Below are 23,864 nucleotides of genomic sequence, written 5' to 3' on the forward strand. Positions count from 1 at the left end.
CTGCTGGGCTGGGCCAGTTGGTGGGTTTATCACTGCTAGGCTGTGTCAGTTATTTGGTTTATCACTGCTTGGCTGTGCCAGTTAGTTGGTTTATCACTGCATGGCTGTGCCAGTTAGTTGGTTTATCACTGCTGGGCTGTGCCAGTTAGTTGGTTTTGTCACTGCTGGGCTGTGCCAGTTAGTGGGTTTATCACTGCAGGGCTGGGCCAGTTTGTGGGTTTATCACTGCTGGGCTATGCCAGTTGGTGGGTTTATCACTGCTGGGCTGTGCCAGTTAGTTGGTTTATCACTGCTGGGCTGTGCCAGTTGGTGGGTTTATCACTGCTAGCATGTAGCAGCTAGTTGGTTTATCACTGCTGGGCTGTGCCAGTTAGTTGGTTTATCACTGAGTGGCTGTGCCAGTTAGTTGGTTTATCACTGCTGGGCTGTGCCAGTTAGTTGGTTTATCACTGAGTGGCTGTGCCAGTTAGTTGGTTTATCACTGCTGGGCTGTGCCAGTTAGTGGGTTTATCACTGAGTGGCTGTGCCAGTTAGTTGGTTTATCACTGCTGGGCTGTGCCAGTTAGTTGGTTTATCACTGAGTGGCTGTGCCAGTTAGTTGGTTTATCACTGCTGGGCTGTGCCAGTTAGTTGGTTTGTCACTGCATGGCTGTGCCAGTTAGTGGGTTTATCACTGCATGGCTGTGCCAGTTGGTGGGTTTATCACTGCTGGGCTCTGCCAGTTAGTTGGTTTATCACTGCTGGGCTGTGTCAGTTATTTGGTTTATCACTGCTGGGCTGTGTCAGTTATTTGGTTTATCACTGCTTGGCTGTGCCAGTTAGTTGGTTTATCACAGTGATCCTGTGCCAGTTAGTTGGTTTATCACTGTGATCCTGTGCCAGGTAGTTGGTTTATCACTGTGATCCTGTGCCAGGTAGTTGGTTAACACTGTGATCCTGTGCCGGTTAGTTGGTTTATCACTGTGATCCTGTGCCAAGTAGTTGGTTTATCACTGTGATCCTGTGCCGGTTAGTTGGTTTATCACTGTGATCCTGTGCCAAGTAGTTGGTTTATCACTGTGATCCTGTGCCAGGTAGTTGGTTTATCACTGTGATCCTGTGCCAGGTAGTTGGTTTATCACTGTGATCCTGTGCCAAGTAGTTGGTTTATCACTGTGATCCTGTGCCAGGTAGTTGGTTTATCACTGTGATCCTGTGCCGGTTAGTTGGTTTATCACTGTGATCCTGTGCCAAGTAGTTGGTTTATCACTGTGATCCTGTGCCGGTTAGTTGGTTTATCACTGTGATCCTGTGCCAAGTAGTTGGTTTATCACTGTGATCCTGTGCCAAGTAGTTGGTTTATCACTGCGATCCTGTGCCAGGTAGTTGGTTTATCACTGTGATCCTGTGCCAGGTAGTTGGTTTATCACTGTGATCCTGTGCCAAGTAGTTGGTTTATCACTGTGATCCTGTGCCAGGTAGTTGGTTTATCACTGTGATCCTGTGCCAGGTAGTTGGTTTATCACTGTGATCCTGTGCCGGTTAGTTGGTTTATCACAGTGATCCTGTGCCAGGTAGTTGGTTTATCACTGTGATCCTGTGCCAGGTTTTTGGTTTATCACTGTGATCCTGTGCCAGGTAGTTGGTTTATCACTGTGATCCTGTGCCAGGTAGTTGGTTTATCACTGTGATCCTGTACCAGGTAGTTGGTTTATCACTGTGATCCTGTGCCAGGTAGTTGGTTTATCACTGTGATCCTGTGCCAAGTAGTTGGTTTATCACTGTGATCCTGTGCCAGGTAGTTGGTTTATCACTGTGATCCTGTGCCAGGTAGTTGGTTTATCACTGTGATCCTGTACCAGGTAGTTGGTTTATCACTGTGATCCTGTGCCAGGTAGTTGGTTCTAGATGCAGCAAATTGATTGACACAGAAGTTCAGAGATGACTACATTTCAGTTTTCCCTTTTATACAGTGATAATTTTGCATCTTGTGTTGTTTGTAATATATCAAATAGGGCTTGCAAAAATGATACACCCATTTTCTGGTTCCATTGTTAAAAATGGCATAAATTACCAAGTCTCATCAAATTAAGTAGTTTTTCCTGTTCAACATACCATGTATTGAGTGTGTTTCTGTGTGTTGCAGGGTGTTGTTGAAGCTGAGAGAGAAGCGTTTGAGCTGCTCCCGGATGACGAGCGCCAGTGTTACCACTGCAAGACAACATGTTTCCTGTCCGGGATCACCTGCCCCTGTAGTCCAAGTAAGAACCTACACTCAATCTAATCCTGGTACTCTGGGAGCTCTTGATTCCTGATAATATTGGGATATGTGACGAGGCTAGTGATTACATTGGTGGCATGTTGACCTGTACTCAGTTCACACGGTGCACAGGTCACAAATCAGGTGAAGTTAAGTGACATATTAGTTGCGGAGAGTAGTTGGATGGGTGGCCACGTTCTGGAGCTTTACTCCTGAGGGTTGCTAGTGCTTTGGTCCTGCCCTGCACTGAAGCACATGTGGTGTCTCCTTAGGCAAGTGATTTGTTTCGAAATATTCCTCTGTTCACCCAGCTGTGAATGGGCTACCAGTAGGATGAGATGGTAATGTGACTGACAAAATAGTGTGGGTTGTATACTCCCCAGGGAAGTGAGAATGAAAAACATTTGATGAACACTGATCTATTGACCGGGTTGATAATGTTAGTACTTTGAGCATTCACCAAGTGTATTGGAGGCTAGAGTAATATAAGTACAAGCATTCTTCTTCTTCTTATTATTATTACAGCGATAGAAGCTAACAGTTTTAGTCCACTAGTCCTTATGATGATAACATATAGCAAAACCCTTAAAAATGGCATTTCTACTAGCCCTTAGGATACCTTAACTATTGGGCAGTTTGGTGATGTTTAAGGCATTATCTCATCAATTCAAGTCCCAATGTTCGAAAAATATTTCCCCTCTACTGAATGGTTTTATCTTCTTAAATCAGTTATCACATTTTCTGCCCAATTTGATGTAATGAAACACAATGTCCACAGATTAGTCTATTGATTGTATAAGCAGCAAAGTAATTACTGATGACTCCATAAGACCTTCTCTGTGGTGTAGTGGGTAGAGCGTCTGCCCTGAGAGTGGAAAGTCAGTGGTTTGATCCCCAGACTCGTCATTCATAACATGTAAACAGATGGTACTTGTTGTTCCCCTGTCTGGCACTCAGCATTAAGGGGATAAAACAAGGACTGGTTGGGTGGGAGTCAGCAGCATTAGAAGTTGGCACTAGTCCAGGGTTAGAAACTAACAGTTTTCGTCCACTAGTCCTTATAATGATAACATATAGCAAAACCCTTAAAAAAGTCAAAATTTCTACTAGCCCTTATGATACCTTAACTATTGGGCAATTTGGCAAGGACCATAGGACTAGTGCCAATTTCGAACGCTGTATAAGGATGATTAAGGCATTATCACTCAGCATTAAGGGGATAAAACAAGGACTGGTTGTGTGGGAGTCAGCAGCATTAGAAGTTGGCACTAGTCCAGGGTTAGAAACTAACAGTTTTCATCCACTAGTCCTTATAATGATAACATACAGCAAAACCCTTAAAAAGGGCAAATTTCTACTAGTCCTTATGATACCTTTACCATTGGGCAGTTTGGCAAGGACTATAGGACTAGTGCCAAACGATGTAGTCCTATGGTCCTTGCCAATCTGCCCAATAGTTAATGTGTCATAAGGGCTAGTAGAAATTTGCCCTTATTAAGGGCTTTGCTATGTGTTATCGTTATAAGGACTAGTGGGCTAAAACTGTTAGTTTCGATCACTGGTCAGTATTATGTGTCTTGAGTGGGGTAGATGTTTTTCTTCCAATGATATGCGTGAACTCTTGTGCTTTCAGACAAGGTGGTCTGCCTGTACCACACAGAACACATATGCACTTGTGACACAACTCAGCTATGCCTCCGCTACCGCTACACGCTTGACGAACTGCCGTCCATGCTACACAAGCTCAAGATGAGGGCCGAGTCCTTCGATAACTGGAATGTGAAGGTCAAGGCTGCACTGGATGCACCACAGGAGGATAAATTAGGTAGGTGACATTGGAGAGACAAACCAACAGCCATTCTCTCTCTGGGAGTAGCTTGAGGAGCAAAGCCAATTGCTGTCAACAGTCAACAGCTATTAAATTTTTCAGGCTTTTCAAAACCGTACTCCTTTTGGGATTCCGTTTAGAACGCATCCCTAGTTGCCAGTGCTTGTCATGAGACAGGATCAGTGGTTACAGTATATGACTGGGCTGATTGTGTCTACATCTCAACAGTGTGAGCTGTTGCTCATGCATTCAGTCGACCCGTGACGATCCGTGTAGAGAATAGGTCTTCAGGAACCCATGCTTGCCGTAAGAGGCAACTATGCTTGTCGTAAGAGGTGACTAGCGGGATCAGGTGGTCAGGCGGTCAGGCGGTCTGACTTGGTTGATGTACGTCATCGTGTCCCAATTGGGTAGATTGATGCTCATGATGTCAATCACTGGATTGTCTGGACCAGACTCGAATATTTACAGACCGCTGTCATATAGCTGGAGTGAGTGAGTTAGTTAATATTTAACGTCACATGTGCTGAGTGCGGCGTTAAACAAGAAACAGATAAACATGCATTCAGCCACTGGTTTACCTAGCTCAGACTGGAATATTGCTGCATAAGTCAAATTCATTTGCTATTCAGGTCACAGTGTAATACTTCCTTTCACCACTTTTTGCCAACAATTATTAGTTATTCAGTTGAAAAGTAAATTATGAAAATAAGCGAAGTGGAAACACATTCTAGCTCCAGGTGATGATGTAGTTGAGTTTCTTGTGATGGGAAAGTATTTGGAAGATGAGTTGTGTTTTCACTTTGCTGTGGCAGTGGCATCTAAGAAAGGGGGAAAAAGTTACTTCATTGCCAAAAAGAATTAATTTCTCTTCTTACAGATTTACAAGAACTGAAGGATTTAGTTACCGAGGCAGAAGAGAAAAAGTTTCCCGACAACGAGTTGTTTCAACAGCTCACCAGTGCTGTGAATGAAGCAGAAAAGTGTGCCAATGTTGCCAACCAGTTGGTCAGCAAGAAAGTGAGAACAAGGTAACACAACCAAGGTCACAAGCATTATCTCCCCTAGTTCTGGGTCGTCTGTAATGATAGTCAGCAGGTCAGTCTTAGGAATTCATAATGTAATATGTATAGAAAGCGAATTCGTTTTGTTGACTTGACTTTGTGACAAATACACCAATTTGTTATGTATTTCAGGAATCGCCAAAGCCTCGAGGGAAAATACATAGCCAAGTTAAACCTTGAGGAACTCAACATCTTTCATGAACAGGTCATCAGTCTACCATGTGTGATCTTGGAGGCCAAGCTTGTCAAGGTCAGTACTGTTACACTTGCTCATTTCTCTCTGTGTGTCAAGGGCACGGGTGGCCCAGTCGTCAAAGGCGCCGTGATTCGCTGTGCAGATTTACGTCCCTTACTCACGCCAGGAACCTATGATTGTGGGTTCCTGGTTCGCCCCGATTATGTTTCTAGGTTTGTCAGCACCATACCCGTGCTCGTAGGTTTCACCGAAGTGGTAAACGTTTGAGACCTGCATCACTTCAGGCTTTCCTCCCACATTAAGCTGACACGCCGTGAAATGACTGGAATACTGTTAAAAGTGGCGTTAAACCAAACTCACTCACTCACTCTCTGTGTGTCGAGCAAATGGTTCAGACAGTTTCAATTTTCAAAAGTCAATAAAGTTGTTGATTTGACAGGGTGTGTATTATTTAGCTCTAAGAGTATGAATACCTTTGAGGTTTTAGTCCTACCAAATTCAGGGACATCCACATCAAGTTGAGTGGTCATAGCAGCACCTCCATTCTGATTGACTTTGATTTGTAATGTTGCAAAATATATTTTAATCAAATGAGTTTGATACACATCAATATGTATGAAGAGTCTGGTTCTGCCACAGTGGGCTGCGAGCATCTGTGCCGAGTTGCGTCTCTTAGGTTTACACCTGTGAAGATCTGGGTTAGAAAAGGTCTTCAGTAACCCATTCTCGCTTTAAAAGGCGACTATGCTTGACGTAAGAGGCGTCAAACGGGATTGGGTGGTCAGGCTTGCTGACTTGGTTGATGCATGTCATCCTATCCCAATTGCGTGGATCGATGCTCATGATCTCAATCACTGGATTGTCTGGTCAAGACTCGATTATTTACGGACCGCCACCATATAGCTGCAATAGTCCTGAGTGTGGCGTTGTCAGAAGCACCAATGATTTGACCTGACTGATTATTGGTTTGATAACACCATACCCATGCTTGTGTGTTTCATCAGGTTAACATCAGACATTTATCTTACAGGAACTGCTTGACAAGGTGGTCAAATTTCAGACTGAAGCCAAAGATGCTTTAGATGCTGAAACTCCAGATTCGGAGAAATTAGAAAAACTTATCGAAGTTGGAATTGTGCTTGATGTTGATCTCCCAGAAATACCAAAACTCAAACAGGTAAGTAGCTATGGTTAGGCATGATAACTTTTGAATTTTAATCTTTTGAATTGCTCAGTCACCAATTGTGCTCAGTTATCGTATTGTGACCCAATGAATGAATCAGTTTTTGCAGTGGTGATGGTGATGCTGCCATTTGCTGTGTAAATTACACAACTGCATACAAAGGCACATTACCTGTCCAAACGTCCGCCCGGAGAGTGGAAGGTCTGGGGATTGATCCCCGGCTGCATCATACCAAAAGCCGTTAAAAGATGGTACTTGTTGTTACCCTGTCTGGCACTCGGCATTAAGGGGCTAAAACAAGGACTGGTCGGCTCGGAGTCAGTGTACTGTGTCTGAGTTGGGTATTCATGTTAAACTGCGGCATGGTATCTCAGTGAGCTAGCACTATAAATCGGCATCGGTCCGGACTAGTACAAGCAGACACACACGACGCTACGCTAAACCTAATTTCACCTCACCTCCAAAATAGTTGAATCATCACTAGCCTGTGTGGCACCCAATTTTCACAAAAGTGACAACAACACATCTCTGTTTATCAGTAATAATGACACATTCATATCCAGCTTAGCGAAATTATAGTTTAATGCATTGTGGATTTGTTCTTTTTTTGCTTGTTTCAATAAACGTTACCTTCAGTATTTAATGATATTGCTGCAATATTGCCACTTGCTCTGCTGGCTACAGTGTTTTGACATGCTGTGTGCAGGTATTACAGCAAGCCAAATGGCTGGACGAGGTGAGGAACACGCTGAAGGACCCGCCCAACGTTACACTGGAGGTGATGAGGAAGTTGATGGAGTCGGGGGTGAGCCTGGCCCCCCACTCGGCTGTAGAACGGGCCATGGCTGACCTGCAGGAACTGCTGACTGTCAGTGAGAGATGGGAGGAGAAGGCCAGGATCTGTCTGCAGGCCAGGTACCCCTCACTGTTGGAGCATATTACAGCCTTGGACGTTACCACGCTACACTTTATACACTGTATACAGTACACGCTATTTTTTATAAGGCCACACTGTTTTAATTTCTGTTTCAAGGGTCCGCCGCTCCTACTGAAAAGCAACTGGAAAAGAAATAAATTGAACATGAAAACGATTTATCGTTATTATGTCACCCGCTAGTAATATAGACCCTTATACAATATAAAATGTTGTATATACACATCACTATCGGGGGGCATGGGTGGCCCAGTCATCTAAGGCGCCGCGATTCGCTGTGCAGAGTTGCATCCCTTGGGCATGCCAGAAACCTATGATTGTGGGTTCGAATCCCGGTTCTCCCCGATTATGTTTCTAGGTTTGTCAGCACCATACCCGTACTCGTGGATTTCACCGAAGTGGTAAACGTGTGAGACCTGCATCACTTGGGCTTTCCTCCCACATTAAGCTGACACGCCGCGATATAACTGGAATACTGTTAAAAGTGGTGTTAAACCCAACTCACTCACTCACTCACCCACATCACTATCAGTGATTCAGTTGTAACTCCACAGCAGAGTAACTTTCATATATAGAATTAAATGATTTACATGGCTATGATTTGATTGGTTGCATGTCATTGTACCCCGCTAGGTATTGTCAGGCTACTGTCATATAGCTGGAATACAGCTGAGTGCAGCATTATACAACTTATAAACCCTAACCATACTGTGTTGTAATACAGTTGGATCTAATAGTCCAGATGGTATGTTCCATGTTGAAGATTAGAAATTTCCAAATAAACATATGATGGTGTTGTGTACCTCATTTATACATTCTCAACAGTAATCTGCCAAAGACAGGTACACATGCATGCACGTCGCTATATAAGTAAAATATTCTTGGACGCGACGTTAAACCCCATTTCACCTCACCTCACCTCACCTCACCTCACCTCACCTCACCAAAGACAGGTCTTTGGGACAAATGACGATTTAACTGTATGTTTAACATGACATATATATATATATATATATATATGACGACTCACTATTCAGGAATGTAACGTAACCTGAGCAGTTAACAAGTCTGAATAGTGATAACACCCCTAAATATCCAGAAATTCAATTATCCCTTGGGTTGCTATGAGACAAACTTGACCTATGCTAACAGGCTAGGAATGTAACATAACCTGAGCAGTTAACAAGTCTGAATAGTGATAACACCCCTAAAAATCCAGAAATTCAATTATCCCTTGGGTTGCTATGAGACAAACTTGACCTATGCTAACAGGCTAGGAATGTAACATAACCTGAGCAGTTAACAAGTCTGAATAGTGATAACACCCCTAAAAATGCAGAAATTCAACTATCCCTTGGGATGCTTTTTGAGACAAACTTGACCCATGCTAACAGGCCAGTGCCAATTTGCATCCCTGGATGTCTCGGTCATGATGGCTAAATGAGTACCACTGTATTGTAGACCAAGACACGTGATGACCACGCTAGAGGCTATCATCAGTGAAGCCAAGTCGATACCAGCCTACCTGCCCAATGTGTGCGCTCTCAAGGAAGCTGTGAGGAAGGCCAAAGAGTGGACAGTCAAGGTTGAGGCCATCCAGGTTAGTGTACAGCAGGAGTGGGAGGTAGTTGACAAGATGATGTTTCTGCACGTGATACTTTTGGGGTTTTTACATCCTGAGTGCAGTGTTATTGAAACGATTTGATATTGATGACTATAAATAAAATTCTGATTTGAGGCTTGTTATGTATAAACATGATAAACACAGATCAAGTTTTATGGTGAACAATATCTGTTAATATTATGAGGAAACAGATGGTCCATTTGCAATATGTTTCCAGATAAAGTATATCATGAATAATTTACCAAATTTGATAAATCGTCAAAATTCATGAAAATGAAAAGGTTGAAAATATCAACTCATACAACATATACCTACAGTTGATTATAAATCTAAAATTGTTTTTGGTCAGTTTCTCCATAATTTTTATGGACTGTATTTCATAGTCTTTCTTCGGAAATTATTAACTTAAAAATCCCGTCCCAAATTAAAATAGCTGCAAGATGAATTCCCTTGACAATGTCAGCTGTATGCTTGTCTCAGAATGAGACACTCTGACACAGAAAAGAAACAAAGAATCTGTGACTCTTGGTAAAGTAGCATTGGTGAAAACCAAACTTGATCTTCCTTCCCAGAACGGTGATTCCTATCCCTACCTGGACATCTTGGAGAACTTTGTGAACAAAGGTCGCCCGATCCCCGTGAGACTGGACTCTCTGCCTCAAGTGGAGTCCCAGGTGGCTGCAGCTAAGTCGTGGAGGGAGAGGACAGCCAGAACCTTCCTCAAGAAGAACTCCACCTACTCCTTGTTAGAGGTAACGTAGTCCGGATCTCTCTCGCAGCGTGTCCATATAGAGAGTAGTAGTTTAGGCGTTGGAAAAACCTTGTGGTTATAGCATTGTATTATCCTCCACTGTATTATTGCTGACATAATGCTTAAAACAGTGTGAAATATACTCACTCACTCACTCACTCACTCAATATCTTAATGTAGTGAAAAGTGAAAATGAATATATTATGTTGGTGATGTTATGATGCATATAATAATTACTGTGTTATGATACATTACAGTTGGGTAAAATAATGTCTCTTGGATTCAGATATGTGTTTTCTTGTGTCTTTTTTATTTCTCATTTGGTGCAGTGGCCACAGTGATAAAGCAGCAATAGTGTTGAATGTTGCATTATGAGCAAGCATTTTACATGAAGCCCACTCCTGGTATCCCTTGCTATGATCACCAAGTTGATGTCATCTTCCCCAGATAGTCTGGCTCCTTGCTTACGCTATCAACCACTGGCTTGCATGACCTAGACTTCGTCATTAACAGGCCGCCGTCATATAGCTGGAATAGTGCTGACTGGGGCATAGAACAACTGCACTCAACAACTTTGTTTCAAATCAATTTATCGCTCTTCAATTACTGATCTGTACTGTCACGAATGCTCGAAACTTTGCAACAATAGATATATAGTATCACAAATGCAGGGTTCACTCTAGGAATTTTCTGACATGTGCCCTTTAAATAAAAATGTTCCCGAGGTACGCCCATACATCACAATGTTAAAATGACCCACAGTATTTAAAAACGTGGGCCTTTTTTCAAGTTTAGGGGCTAAAAAAGCACAAGGCCCCACCCTAGAATTATCCCTGCAAATGCCCTAGCACTGCAAGAACAGATCTGTACTGTCATAAATGCCCAAAGCTCTGCAACAACAGATTTGTACTATCACAAAAGCCCAAATATCTGCAGCAACATGTCTATGCTATCACAAAAGCCCAAATATCGGCAGCTACATGTCTGTACTATCACAAAAGCCCAAATATCTGCAGCAACATGTCCGTACTATCACAAAAGCCCAAATATCGGCAACAACATGTCCGTACTATCACAAAAGCCCAAATATCTGCAGCAACATGTCTGTACTATCACAAAAGCCCAAATATCGGCAGCAACATGTCTGTACTATCACAAAAGCCCAAATATCGGCAGCAACATGTCTGTACTATCACAAAAGCCCAAATATCGGCAGCAACCTGTCTGTACTATCACAAAAGCCCTACAACTCTACTGTCTACTGTAGGTACTGTCCCCGCGGCAGGACATCGGCATGTACACGAGTGGGAAGAACAAGAAGAAGAAGCTGCGAGAAGGGGAGCGAGATCGGCGCGAGAGTGAAAACAACAACACCATAGACATCAAGGTAGAAGAAACCAGAGACCCAGCAACCATTGTAAGTCCATTGTGTGGCTTACTTGGTCGTCTGTTACTGCTCTTGTTGTCATTGCTGTGTAGTGTAACCTGCTTTCTCCGACACCCAGGGAAACTAGGGGTTGCTGCACTTTCCAAATTTAGTTTACCAGTGTGTACAGTCGGCACATTTGTGTGATTGAAGTGTTACTGTTTGTGAATCGACATGATGAGAGTTGTGTATGTTTGTTGTATCTTTTTCTTTTGTATTCCTCAAACTGTATGGTATTGTTTATGAAAATGTTCATGTTTGATGTAATATTAAATTCACATGGATGATTTTTCAAAAATATCTATCAAGCTGTCGTACAAATTTTTTTTTTATTATCGGTCTTGAGTGTACTACTTTTGTTACCCCCAGCTTTACAAGGGTCTTTTAATATTTGTTCTTGAGGAACTGATAATCCATAATATCAAGATGCAAGTAGGTTCTTATGTCTCCCCCACAAAGGTAGGGGATACATATTGTTTTTTGTTTGTTTACTGTTGGCTTGTAAAGGCATATGTATTGGTGTTCCCATCATATTCTGAGCTATAACTTGAAAACTGTTCTATGTTTTTTAACAAAACTAGGCGTATGCATTACCCATCAGCTTAACCTTAACCTTTTGCTATTTAAAAAAACATTTAAAAAAAATAATTTTTGTTTTGTTTGTCTCTATGGAAATTATTTCTACTAATCACATACAAGGGTAGTGTTCGTTTCTAGGGAATAACATAACATATTTCAATGGAACTTGGCATATGCTTTGCCCATCAGCTTAACTGGTGCTTTTTGCTATTTTGAATTTTTTCGATGTTATATTTTTTTTACATGGAAATAATTTGGACAACCCTACGCTTCATTTCCGAGCAACAACTCTCAAACTAATAAATATTACTGCATGAAACTCTACATGTGCAATGACAACATGCTCATCTATTGCCTTTTCATATTTTTGAATTTAAAGATTAAGTTTTTTAATTTCTTGTTTCCATGGAAACAGTTTGGAAATTCTTAAGAGTCTTTCTACTTAGCATAAAGCTACTGATTGTTCATTATGGGTACATCTACTTGCACAATACAATCTATCATCTAGACTGCTGTTACAAGTTAAGTAGTCTTATCTACCTTAAAGAGTCAACATGACATCAACTGTAATGATGCTTCATTAATGCGGGGCGGTCGGGTAGCCTAGTGGTTAGAAGCGTTCGCTCGTCACACCGAAGACCCGGGTTCGAATCCTGACATGGGTACAATGTGTGAAGCCCATTTCTGGTGTCCCCCGCCTTGATATTGCTGGAATATTGCTAAAAGCGGCGTAAAACCATACTCACTCACTCACTTCATTAATGCATTAATCAGAATCTGTTCTAGTAATTTTTTGCTATTACTATTTTTAGGATTTGCAACACATTTATAGTAACAACTTGAACTAATGCATAAAAAAAAAGGAGCGAGAGACATCTGTTTTTATGAGTAAAAACACATTCTAGTTCTATATATTATCTATTGTCTTCTGTTTCTTTGATAGCTATGGGGAAAAAACATCAGATCGGACCATCTATTTTCAGTTGGTTAAATTATAATTTCTCATCAAGGCCTAACAAAAACTGTTTTTTAATCCTCATCCTTGTCCCATAGGTAATGTGCATATTTATGTCCCGTTGGCTGCACTGCAAAATATTTATCCGATGATTTTTTCTCCATGGCTAAAACATAATGGGCCTTTATACTTTCAAGAAGTACTTTGATACAGATTAGGGGCGGTCGGGTAGCCTAGTGGTTAAAGCATTCGCTCGTCATGCCGTAGACCAGGGTTCGGTTCCCGACATGGGTACAATGTGTGAAGCCCATTTCTGGTGTACCCCGCCGTGATATTGCTGGAATATTGCTAAAAGCGGCATAAAACCATACTCACTCACTGATACAGGTTAATCTATGTACCCTTGCCTGTCTTGGGTTTTTCCCAACCAATACTGGTATATTGCAGGTGGCAGCCTTCAAGGTGTCGGAGCAGCGCGAGGTGGAGTGTATGCGTGACCTGCGAGGCCGGAACCTGGATAAACTTCACTGTCCTGAAGGGGAGGCCAAGTTCTGTATATGTCGAAAAGGAGCATCAGGTTTTATGTTGCAGTGTGAGCTGTGCAAGGATTGGTTCCATGGTGAGTTGGATCTGTCAATTTCTATAGATACTGTGCTTTCTTATATCACGGTCATATTAATATAGCCAGGGAACCAGTGTATGTTACCAAAGCGGTAACGTTGAAAAAGATTAATCAGAAGCAGTGATGCAAAGTCAGATGTGAACGGCTACAGATGCAGCTTGAAAAGCCCTGTGGAGATCCGGGGTTAGAATACGTCTTCAGCAACCCATATGCTTGTCATAAGAGACGACTAACGAGTTACATCTCTTAGGTTTACACCTGTGAAGATCTGGGTTAGAATAGGTCTTCAGCAACCCATTCTCGCTTTAAAAGGTGACTATGCTTGCCATAAGAGGCGACTAACGGGATCGGTTGGTCAGGCTTGCTGACTTGGTTGATGCATGTCATTGTAACCCAATTGCGTGGATCGATGCTCATGATGTCAATCACTTGATCGTCTGTCCTGACTCGATTATTTACAGACCGCCATCAGATAGCTGGAATATTGCTGAATCAGCATTAAACAACAAACAAACAAATAAACAAACAAATACTGATCTGTACAGTCACAAAAAGCCAGAACCTTTGCAATAGATCTATAAATAAACAATGCCATTTAGAAAGTGGTCAAATGTAATAAATGTTACATTTGGGATAACACTTTCTTAGTAAAGTACAGATTCTTGTACTTTTTGAGGGTTGAGTCCTGTCCGAGATTTGAACCCACACTTGCCAGAGTGAGGCACCTTATCGCCAGCACACAAAGTCACCGAGGCTTCCACAAAAATGAAAGTCTGATAACTGTGGGTTTGAATCCCGTACGGGACTCAACCCCCCAAAAAGTACGAGAATCTGTACTTTACTAAGAAAGTGTTATCCCAAATATAACATTTGTTACAACAGATCTATAGTATCACAAATGCCCTTAAATCTGCCAGAACAGATCTGTACTATCATAAGTGCCCAAAGCTCTGCAGCAACAGATATGTACTGCGGCGTTAAACAACAAACAAACAAAGAATGAAAAGACCTTGCTAGTGCAATGACCACTGGAATGCCTCTCCAATATTTAATATTAATTCTGCTGATGGTGACATATAACTACCAGTAACTTGCCTCCCAAATAATTTTCTGGATAAATGTTTTGAAGTTGCCCTCAATGCTCTGAAACTTTGAAATAGATTTTATGGCTTATTTCAACAGATGTGAGCATGTAGGTTGGTCGGTTGGTTGGGTTAGTGTTTAACGCAGCACTCAGCAATATTCCAGCTATATGACAGCGGTCTGTAAATAATCAAGTCTGGACCAGACAATCCAGTGATTGACATCATGAGCAGCGATCCACCCAATTGGGATCGATGACATGCATCAATCAAGTCAGTGAGCCTGACCACCCTTTTATGACAAGCATAGTCACCTTTTACGGCAAGCATGGGTTGCTGAAGACCTATTCTAACCCGGATCTTCACGGGGGGATATGAGCAAGTACTAAAATAGACGAATTGCTGCCACATGTATTGTCATTAATGAAGTATTTTTGTCATTACAGGTACATGTGTCCCCTTACCTAAATCTGCCAATATGAAAAACAAGACTTCCCAAACAGCTGTGATGCAAGCAACAAAAGACATGAAATTTTTGTGTCCCCTCTGTCTCAGATCCCGACGGCCTCGTCTGGAAACTATCCTCTCTTTACTGGTGTCTTTACAAAAACTCCCTGTCCGCCTTCCCGAAGGGGAAGCCCTACAGTGCTTAACAGAGCGAGCCATGGCGTGGCAAGACCGGGCACGACAAGCTCTCACAACTAATGAACTTGCCTCAGCCTTAACAAAACTCAGTGTGTTGAGCCAGAGAATGGTTGAACAGGCCGCCCGGGAGAAAACCGAGAAAATCATTAACGCTGAGTTACTCAAGGCAGCAAATAACCCCGAACTGCAAAGCCATTTGGCTAGTGTTACTCAAAGTGCTTTCAGTGGAGTTCAGAATGGGACACCACAGAGAGAGATCAATTTATTCAGTGTTGACATAGACAGTTCACAATCTTCCATTCCCATGTCCCCTCAGTCATCACAAACATCAGACGATATCTCCACCGACATTGACACCATCCCTGTTAGTCATGGCAGCATGTCATCGGAACATGCCTATTCTTCAGTGTCAAAAGCCGCATCAAGTAAGTTTACATAAAGTTATGTGTGTTAACAGTTTGTCAATAATTAAGTCAATGTTTAGTTAATTGGGTATCAGGTTGTCACATGGGATGTTGAAAAATATCGATAGATCGGCCGTTTGTGTCTTGTTCGCTTCAAAGTGGTAAGTGGACAGACTATTGATCGGTTATTATTTCATGCCAATTAAGAATTGGGAGGTATCATGTATTGGGATTGATTGAATAATCACCCTAGACAAGGTGCATTTCAAGTTTTGGTGCATGTATTGCCATTTTACTCCAGAAACTGCGATCCAATATGAGCAGTGCTATACTACTGGCCTTGTGTAAAGATATACCATATTCGACGTAATAAGCGCCCACGTTGATATTTGCTCATATATTGGCTAGGGAACAATCCCAATTAGCACCCCTTTCCTATTGATAAGCGTACACAAGACTTATTTATTCGTGTATAATACACATTCATGTGTTATATGCACCCTTAATTGTGGGCAAATAAATCCTGGAAAAATATCTCTTTCGTATGTAAACATTTCACGCTGTCAGCATAAACCACAAAATTTATCTTTCAACTCTGTTTTTTTTTTCTTTCTTTTTTCACCAAAATATTATTCTTATAAGAGCCCCTTATTTACAATTTTGAGAGTGCCCTGGGCGCTTATTACATCAAATACGGTAATAGGATTGTGTATTTCTGAAAGTAGTATTAATAATTGATCTAGCAATGACTCTTTAATAGCTGACGACTACATTTCACCATCTTTACTCACAGTGTTGTTTGGCTGTCTGTTAATCTTGGAAGCAAGTATTTGCAACTTTTGGACTGTCCTAGGTTGTGAATTCTCCTTACCCCTGGGGTTACAGTTTATAACATGTCTGGCAGCACTCTGTTGTGTGTCCAAGGTTGGCTTCTTGTATTCCTATCATTGAACAATAGTGGTAGTGCTTCATGAAAGCAGAAAGGAAAATTTGACGTTTTTTACTTTCCTGTTGAAATGATTCTTGCATGCAGCCACTGAACCCTTCTGATGTGGTTTAGTAACCTTGTAAGAAGGATCAGAAGTGACGTTGACTATGCTGAGTTTGTAACTTTTAACATTAGGACTTCGACTCTAAGGCCCATTTCCACAAAGCGATTATAATGCGAAGATGATCGTAACTCCCATACTTTAACATTGCAGTCGTAGTCTTGCGATCACTTTGCAGAACAGTCCTGAACTTTCAGGTTTAATTTAAATCACTGAATGTAGGAAGTCCATTCTTAGTGTTTAATAATAATAATAATAATTGATTTGTAAAGCGCCTAATATCCATCGACAGTTGCTAACTGGCGCTGTGTACCCTTCTGTGATAATTCTAAAACATTGGAAAAGGGGGCTTAAGACTAAGACCCTACTCGTTCACATTGTTCTCCTTCTGTCCAGCAATGACCCCCCGGAAACACCAGCGGAAGTCGCCCCTGGTGCCACGGCAGCTGGAGACCCCGGTGCTGGAGCTGTCGGAGATCGCCAAGTGTCAGCTGGAGGAGCTGATGATGGAGGGCGACCTCCTGGAGGTGTCCCTGGACGAGACGCAGCACATCTGGCGGATACTCCAGGCCTGCCAGCCACGGCACGAGGAAAAGTTCATTGACTTTGAGGTAGGGTAGTTAACATCATTTGTTTGGTTTTGTGTTGTTCAACTCTGCATTCTTCAATATGCCCGTTATATGACGGCAGTCGGTAAATAATTGAATCTGGACCAGACAATCCAGTGATCGATATCGTGAGCATCGATCCATGTAATTGGGATACGATGACATGTATCTACCAGGCAGTGAACCTGACCACTCGATCCCCTTAGACGACAAGCTAGGCTGCTGAAGACCTTTTCTAACCAAGATCTTCACGGGCGTAATCAAACATTAAATCAGGTAGCTAAGCTACAAGCATTATTTGTTTTCTCCTCAAACCTAGTTATGCAACATAAACCACATGACTAAACTGAGCTGGGAGCTATTTCAGGCTGTTTGTTTCATTAGAGAAAATATATTGGGAAGTTGGAAAGGGCATTATTTGCATTAAAATATAAACAGTTGCTTCAGTAGGATAAGTATATAAATATTACAATTTATTGTAAAATTTTCAAATTCAAACTTGGAGTTGAAAATATCCAAATTGATGAAAGATCTTTGATAAGGAAGATGGTGACTCAAAGGCTTTATCATCCATCTTGGATTTCTGGTGTCCCCCGCTGTGATATTGCTGGAATATTGCTAAAAGCGGCGTAAAACCATACTCACTCTCTCTCTCTCACGGGGCGGTCGGGTAGCCTAGTGGTTAAAGCGTTCGCTCGTCACGCCGAAGACCCGGGTTCGATTCCCGACATGGGTACAATGTGTGAAGCCCATTTCTAGTAGGATCAGTGAGTGAGTTGGGTGTAACGCCGCTTTGAACAGTATTTCCGTTATATCAAAGCATGGCTGCTTAATGTTGAGGGGAGAAACCCGACGTGATACATATTTTATATATTGCTAAAAGCGGCGTAAAACCATACTCACTCACTCACTCAATCTTTCTCTCACCATCCATCTTGGAAAAAAAGGACATTTTAGCTAAAATTGAATAAATAGCCAGGTAATTATTTTTGGCGAAGAACAAAATATTTTGTCTGGAAAGTGACTAATGGTGCATTATTTCCCGACATTATTCAGGATCCGGACAAGGCAAATGTAACCATGAAGGAACGAGGGGAGAAGGTGAAGAGGATAAAGAAGGAGAAGGACAAGATAAAGGAGAAGAAGATCAAGATTAAGAGGAAGAAGGAGGCTGAAGACAGCACAGGGGTTGTGGTTATCAAGAAGATCAAGGAGGAGGTAGGAGTCGAGAAACCCAAGAAAAAGAAGATGAAAATCAAAGATCCAAACAAGGAGCCAGTGGACAGCAAGGAGAAGGAGAACAAAGGTAAGGCTAGTTTGATCAGACTAGTCTGGAAAGTTGTTTGTAGGTACAACATATGCAGCTAGTTGTTAATGTGTTTGTCTGTTGTTTAACGCCACAATCAGCAGTATTCCAGCTATACGATGGCGGTTTGTAAATATTCATGTCTAGACCAGACAATCCAGTGATTAACATCATGAGCATTGATCTACGTTATTGGGATACGATGACAGGCATCAACCATGTAACGGAGCCTGATCACCCGATCCTGTTAATCGCGTATTACGACAAGCATGGGTTGCTGAAGACGTATTCTAAACCGTATCTTCGCGGGTAAGAGTGTATTGTGTTTGCTGACTTGCATCTCTTCGGTCAGCCCAAATCTTATGATCTTAGATCTGAGTCCGTACTTCTAGGTTTGTGAACACCATATCGATGTTCATGGATTTCACTGAAGTGGTAAACGTCGAGACCTGCATCACTTTGGGCTTTCTGCCCACATACAGCTAACAAGCCTTAGTCTCTTTGTCACCAAATTTAAGATGAAGTTAACAGGTAAATCTTCCATGTGTGGTGTTGCCAGTCCAAGAAATAGGTAGGAAATCTGCAGCTGAACTGAGTAACAAGATACACAATGAAGAAGTTTTCCAGGATTTCAGATTTTTGTTCTTTTTACAGTGATCTCTCTGAGACACGCATTCAGTAATACAAGCTTCTCACTGCTTACAGTTTCTGGTAAACTTAAACCGAAGGAGGTTGGTGACAAGACCAAGAAGGACAAGTGTGAGAAGCTGAAGAAAAAGAAGAAACTGAAGATTAAGCTGGAGGGAATGAAACAGCTCGGGGAGAAGACGCCCACCATTAAGAAGATCCGCATCAAGAAGGACAAGTCCAAGGACGTGTTGATTGTGGATGAAGATGACGATGAAGAAGAGAATGATGAAGATTGCTCAGCTGTGAAGTGTCTGAAGCCTGTTGGTGAGTGAAAGGGACTTTTCTCTGATTTTGACCAATAGGTTTGTCCTGAAAGTGGGGAAGGGAACTCCATTTTCAGGGCTCGATTTAGCTCGACGAAATATGCACCAATGCAACCTATTGTTGAAAAACGCTACCTAATATTTATGTCTGCGTTCACCAAGTGCATATACAAAACTTCAAATTTGTCTGACTCACTCTTACTTATCCACACACAAAATCTATCTTTGAACACACTCAGTACCTAAATGCTAGTCACGATATGGCTGAAATATTGCCAACGTGACTATAAATATTCACTCACTCACTCACTCACTCACTCAGTACTCAATGCACAGCTTGCACACTTGAAGACCCCAGCAACCCTATCGCTAAGCTGACATCACAGGGCATTGTTTTGCCGGTGAATCTTGCAACAAAATTTAACAAATTATGTCATAGGATACAGTGATGTGTTTGTAGATTTTGTGGTGCTGAATTCTAAAGGTATTAAGAAACATTATGACATATTTTTCCAAGGCTCCTTATGTTAGACATTTATGTACTGTTGTACCTTACTTGTTACGTAAATTTTTTGTTTTCTTTATAGGTGAGGAGGTGAATTGGGTGCAGTGTGACAGTTGTGAGAAATGGTTCCACTTGCTGTGTGTTGGACTCGGCAAGGAGGAAGTGTCAGAGGACGAGGAATACGTCTGCTTTCAGTGTGTGCAAATTAAGAATGGTGTGATACCCGCTATCAAGCAGGAACCTCCGGACGAGCTCCTGGCAACACCGGACATCACAGACATTTCTTCTACAGCTGTCAACGGTAACGCTGATCTACCTCTGTCCAGTCAAGAGTTAGATCATGGTGTGGAGAACATGGAACTCTCAGCAACTGCTACAGTGTCGGACGTCCTACAAGGGGTGGTCACACAGGTGGTCAATGCTGAACTTGCAGGAGAAGTTTTAGAGGAGGACGACGAAGAGGAAGAGGACCTTGAAGAAGACCTTGAAGAAGATGAAACTCAAGGTGGTGAAGAACATGAGGTTGAAGATGATGATGATGAGGAGGAGGAGGAGGAGGAAGACGAAGAGGAGGAGGAGGAAGAAGAGGAGGAGGTCGAGGCAGAGGAGGCCGAGGCAGAGGAGGTCGAGGCAGAGGAGGTCGAAGCTGCAATACAGGATGAAACTATAGCTGAGGATGTTACTATTGTGGAGGATGATTCCCGGGTCGAGGAGGTTGATGCTGAAGTGGATGGGGAGGAAGATGATGAAGATGGAGGTGAGATTGTTGAGCTGGAGGACGAGGATGATGAAGGAGAGGAGGACATTGAACACTTAACCACACAAGAATCAACAGTGAGTGCAGCTGTGACGACAACTTCTGAAGCTGTAGCTGAAAGTATTTCTGAAGTTGACTATTCTCTGTCGCAGGAAAGTGTGGACTCCGAAGCAGTGGAAGCCGAAATGATTGGTGGTGTGCACGAATCAAGTGTGGAATCTGCAAATAGTTCAGTGTTGTTAGCAGACTCTTCCAAAGACTCAACAGCAGCTGTGGAGGAAAACGGTGAAGAACTTATGGACATTGAGGAAACGCCCTTAGAGGCCGTGTCAAGTGTAATGCTGTCGTCATAACCCTTACTTGCCATCTCCCAATGCCGTGACTAGTCACAGCTACATTCATTCATGGTTTGCTGGCGAAAGTGTGGTCATAAAGTGTATGTTCATTATTTTGAATGTATGGAGAAAATAAAGCTATTGTGTAGCAATTAATGAAAGCCAGAATGAATGTATCACGTGGTCAACTGACAGCTCCCAACAAATCCTGTGTGGTAGATAAGTTTTGAATCCTGAAGCAGACTGACAACAGCCTACCAGACGTACCTGATTTGTTTGTATATGTCGACACTGATAACCCTTACCTGATTCCTTACTGTCCTTGTCAATGAATGAAAATGTGTGAATGACAATTGTACAAAGGTGAAATCATAGACTTTATTAACTGATGAATAATTTGATAATGATATATGTATGTTGGAATTTCTACACTAATTTAACACCTACCATATATATGCTTAAGAAACCTACCTCGGTTGGATGACTTGACTTTACTGTAATATTCCTCCTGGTGGAACGCCAGCTGTTTGTGACTGTGTTTGCAATACTAATCTAGTTAGACTGCATCAATAAACTTAACGCTGAATGTATCCCATGATGTGGTTGTCTTACAATGCTTTATGGGTCTCTTTAACAGCCTACCGCATACGACGTAATAAGCGCCCTGCTCTAATAAGCGCCCATAATAAGCGATATTTGCTAATATATTAGCTAGTGAACAATTCCAATTAGCACCCCTTCCGATTGAGCAATGTGCATAAGACTTATTCATTTGTGTATACTACGCACTCGTGTTTTTATGCAGCCTTAATTATGGGCAATTAAATTCAGGAAAAATATATTTGTCGTATATAAACATATACTGTCAGCATAAACCACGAAATTTACGATCTTTAACCTCTGTTTTTTTCACCAAAATAATATTGTAATATGAGCCCCCTATTTCTAATTTTGAGAGCACCCTGGGCGTGTATTACATCGAATGCGGTATTTGTTTTGGTCATAACTAAACATTTCATTCACATGATGCATACGACTCAACAGTTGGTGGGGACTAAAATAGTCATCTTTAGTCAAAGGTGTGGTCCGCAACAAATGTTGATTGGTAGAGTTGTTCAACAGGTTTAAAGCTCAGGGCCTCGTTCCACAAAGCGATCGTAGCACTAAGACAATCGTTACTCCCATACTTTAACACAGACTTACGACAATCATAGCGCTACGATCGCTTTGTGGAACGGGACCCAGGGCCCCGTTCCACAAAGTGATCTTAGCTCTAAGTTGATCGTAACTCCCATTCTTTAACACTGACTTACGACAATCGTAGCGCTAAGATCGCTTTGTGGAACGGGACCCAGGCGTCCAAAGTGTCGTAAGATATATTTCAGATTTTGTACTGATACAGAACGTCTTATAGCAGATGTCTTGATTCCATTTGTCTCTAGCAAAATCACTGAATGTATAAGTATACCAGATAATTAAGACGTTTAAGTCCTAAACTTTGACATTATCATGGACGGGTGAGATGTGTCAATAGTAGAGTATTCCTACTATACTGAAATAAGGTTTGACCGACACACAAAAAAAAGTTTCCGTTTGCCCCGTTGTGGGAATAATGTGCCAACAGAAGTTTTCAGAGATTAGTTTTATTTAAGCTAATACAGAAAAAGTTCACTTTGTGATCACTGACATCTGGACTTGCTCTGCCGTGCAGATCAGCTTAAGATTGTCCTCTGTATCAAGCCTTACTTGAAATATTTTTTGGCTGTTTGTCCATGACATAAATGTGAAATTGGGTTTGTTTAGCTTAAAGCTATTTCTAATCCAGGAAAACCGGTAAGAAATGAGTAGATTTCCAAGTATTGACCCTGATGGTCCACGCTACATACAAAGCTTTAATCATAGCAGTTATTTGATTAACATGCTACTTATCTATTTCATTTTTTTACAAAACTTATTTAACACATTGCTTCAGGTTAGAATTTTGTGAAAATAACCAGAACAGATGTCTTTGTTTTACTTCATGATGCAGTCCAGCTTGATAATGTAAATATGTCATCTTTTGTATTATTTATTTATGTATATCAGATTCATTATGCATGGTGTCATTAATCACTTGTCATTAATCTTCCAGTTTGTATAAAGATCATAGTGTTTTGATCCTGTACATACCACAACTTTGCTTGTAGTAAGGTGTATTCTAGAAAACATTGGTAATCTTTTACTGTGTCACAGAGACAATCTTAACATGGTCTCATTTTAACCGTTTACACCACTCACTATGAATTCGATTTAAGTTTACACCATAAACTGTTTAGTTCGTTTGATGTCCTCATTACGCGAGTCATGTTGGAGCCAGAATGGTTCACTTTGGTTCACTTCAGTTCATGCATCAGTAGGTTCACATGTACCGGTCTGTTTATGGTTTTTTGTTGTATGGTGGAGAGACAGCTCTTCAGTTTTTGTTGCTGATTATTTTACAGATTTGTTTCCAATGTGGAAGACTGTTTGAAAGTGCTGTTACCTTGTCTATGCCGTCATCCCATCATTCGTTGATGCATGGCAAATGTATGAAAATAAACAGGTCTGACAACTAGCTTGCTGCTTATGTCTGAATATATTAATTTTAAGATTGTTTGCATATTTTGTAATCTCCAAATTTGTAATTTTGACTCTAAGAACAAATGTGACAATAAAGTCACTAATAGTAAACATCTTTTACTACCGAGGTGATGAAAGTTATGGTGACTATTGATTATTTGTAGCAGTATCAACCAATTCATCTTACCGACATTTTTTTTAAAGATTTAAAACAAATTCAA

At 41.5% G+C, this 23,864-nt stretch overlaps 1 protein-coding gene across 7 annotated transcripts in view; it reads left to right on the plus strand.

Annotated features, from left to right (window-relative positions):
• LOC124146116 (lysine-specific demethylase 5A-like) overlaps positions 1-23,638 on the plus strand; it is a 50,800-nt gene extending 27,162 nt beyond the window's left edge. For 6 of the 7 annotated variants that reach the window (XM_046516211.2, XM_046516215.2, XM_046516214.2 and 3 more), the window contains 15 exons: positions 2,126-2,240; positions 3,873-4,064; positions 4,948-5,098; positions 5,264-5,381; positions 6,358-6,504; positions 7,217-7,425; positions 8,906-9,044; positions 9,641-9,820; positions 11,087-11,236; positions 13,227-13,398; positions 14,930-15,553; positions 16,978-17,192; positions 18,246-18,495; positions 19,201-19,449; positions 20,036-23,638. In XM_046516211.2, coding sequence (XP_046372167.2) covers positions 2,126-2,240; positions 3,873-4,064; positions 4,948-5,098; positions 5,264-5,381; positions 6,358-6,504; positions 7,217-7,425; positions 8,906-9,044; positions 9,641-9,820; positions 11,087-11,236; positions 13,227-13,398; positions 14,930-15,553; positions 16,978-17,192; positions 18,246-18,495; positions 19,201-19,449; positions 20,036-21,063 — 3,939 coding nt within the window. In that variant the 3' untranslated portion in view covers positions 21,064-23,638. The remainder of the gene's footprint in view (positions 1-2,125; positions 2,241-3,872; positions 4,065-4,947; positions 5,099-5,263; positions 5,382-6,357; positions 6,505-7,216; positions 7,426-8,905; positions 9,045-9,640; positions 9,821-11,086; positions 11,237-13,226; positions 13,399-14,929; positions 15,554-16,977; positions 17,193-18,245; positions 18,496-19,200; positions 19,450-20,035) is intronic. The other variant, XM_046516216.2, reaches the window with a different exon arrangement.
• Positions 23,639-23,864: the final 226 nt, after the last annotated feature.

The sequence above is a fragment of the Haliotis rufescens genome, unplaced genomic scaffold (assembly GCF_023055435.1).
Source record: "Haliotis rufescens isolate VD_foot unplaced genomic scaffold, xgHalRufe1.0.p SCAF_68, whole genome shotgun sequence".
In the NCBI taxonomy this organism is placed as follows: Eukaryota; Metazoa; Mollusca; class Gastropoda; order Lepetellida; family Haliotidae; genus Haliotis; species Haliotis rufescens.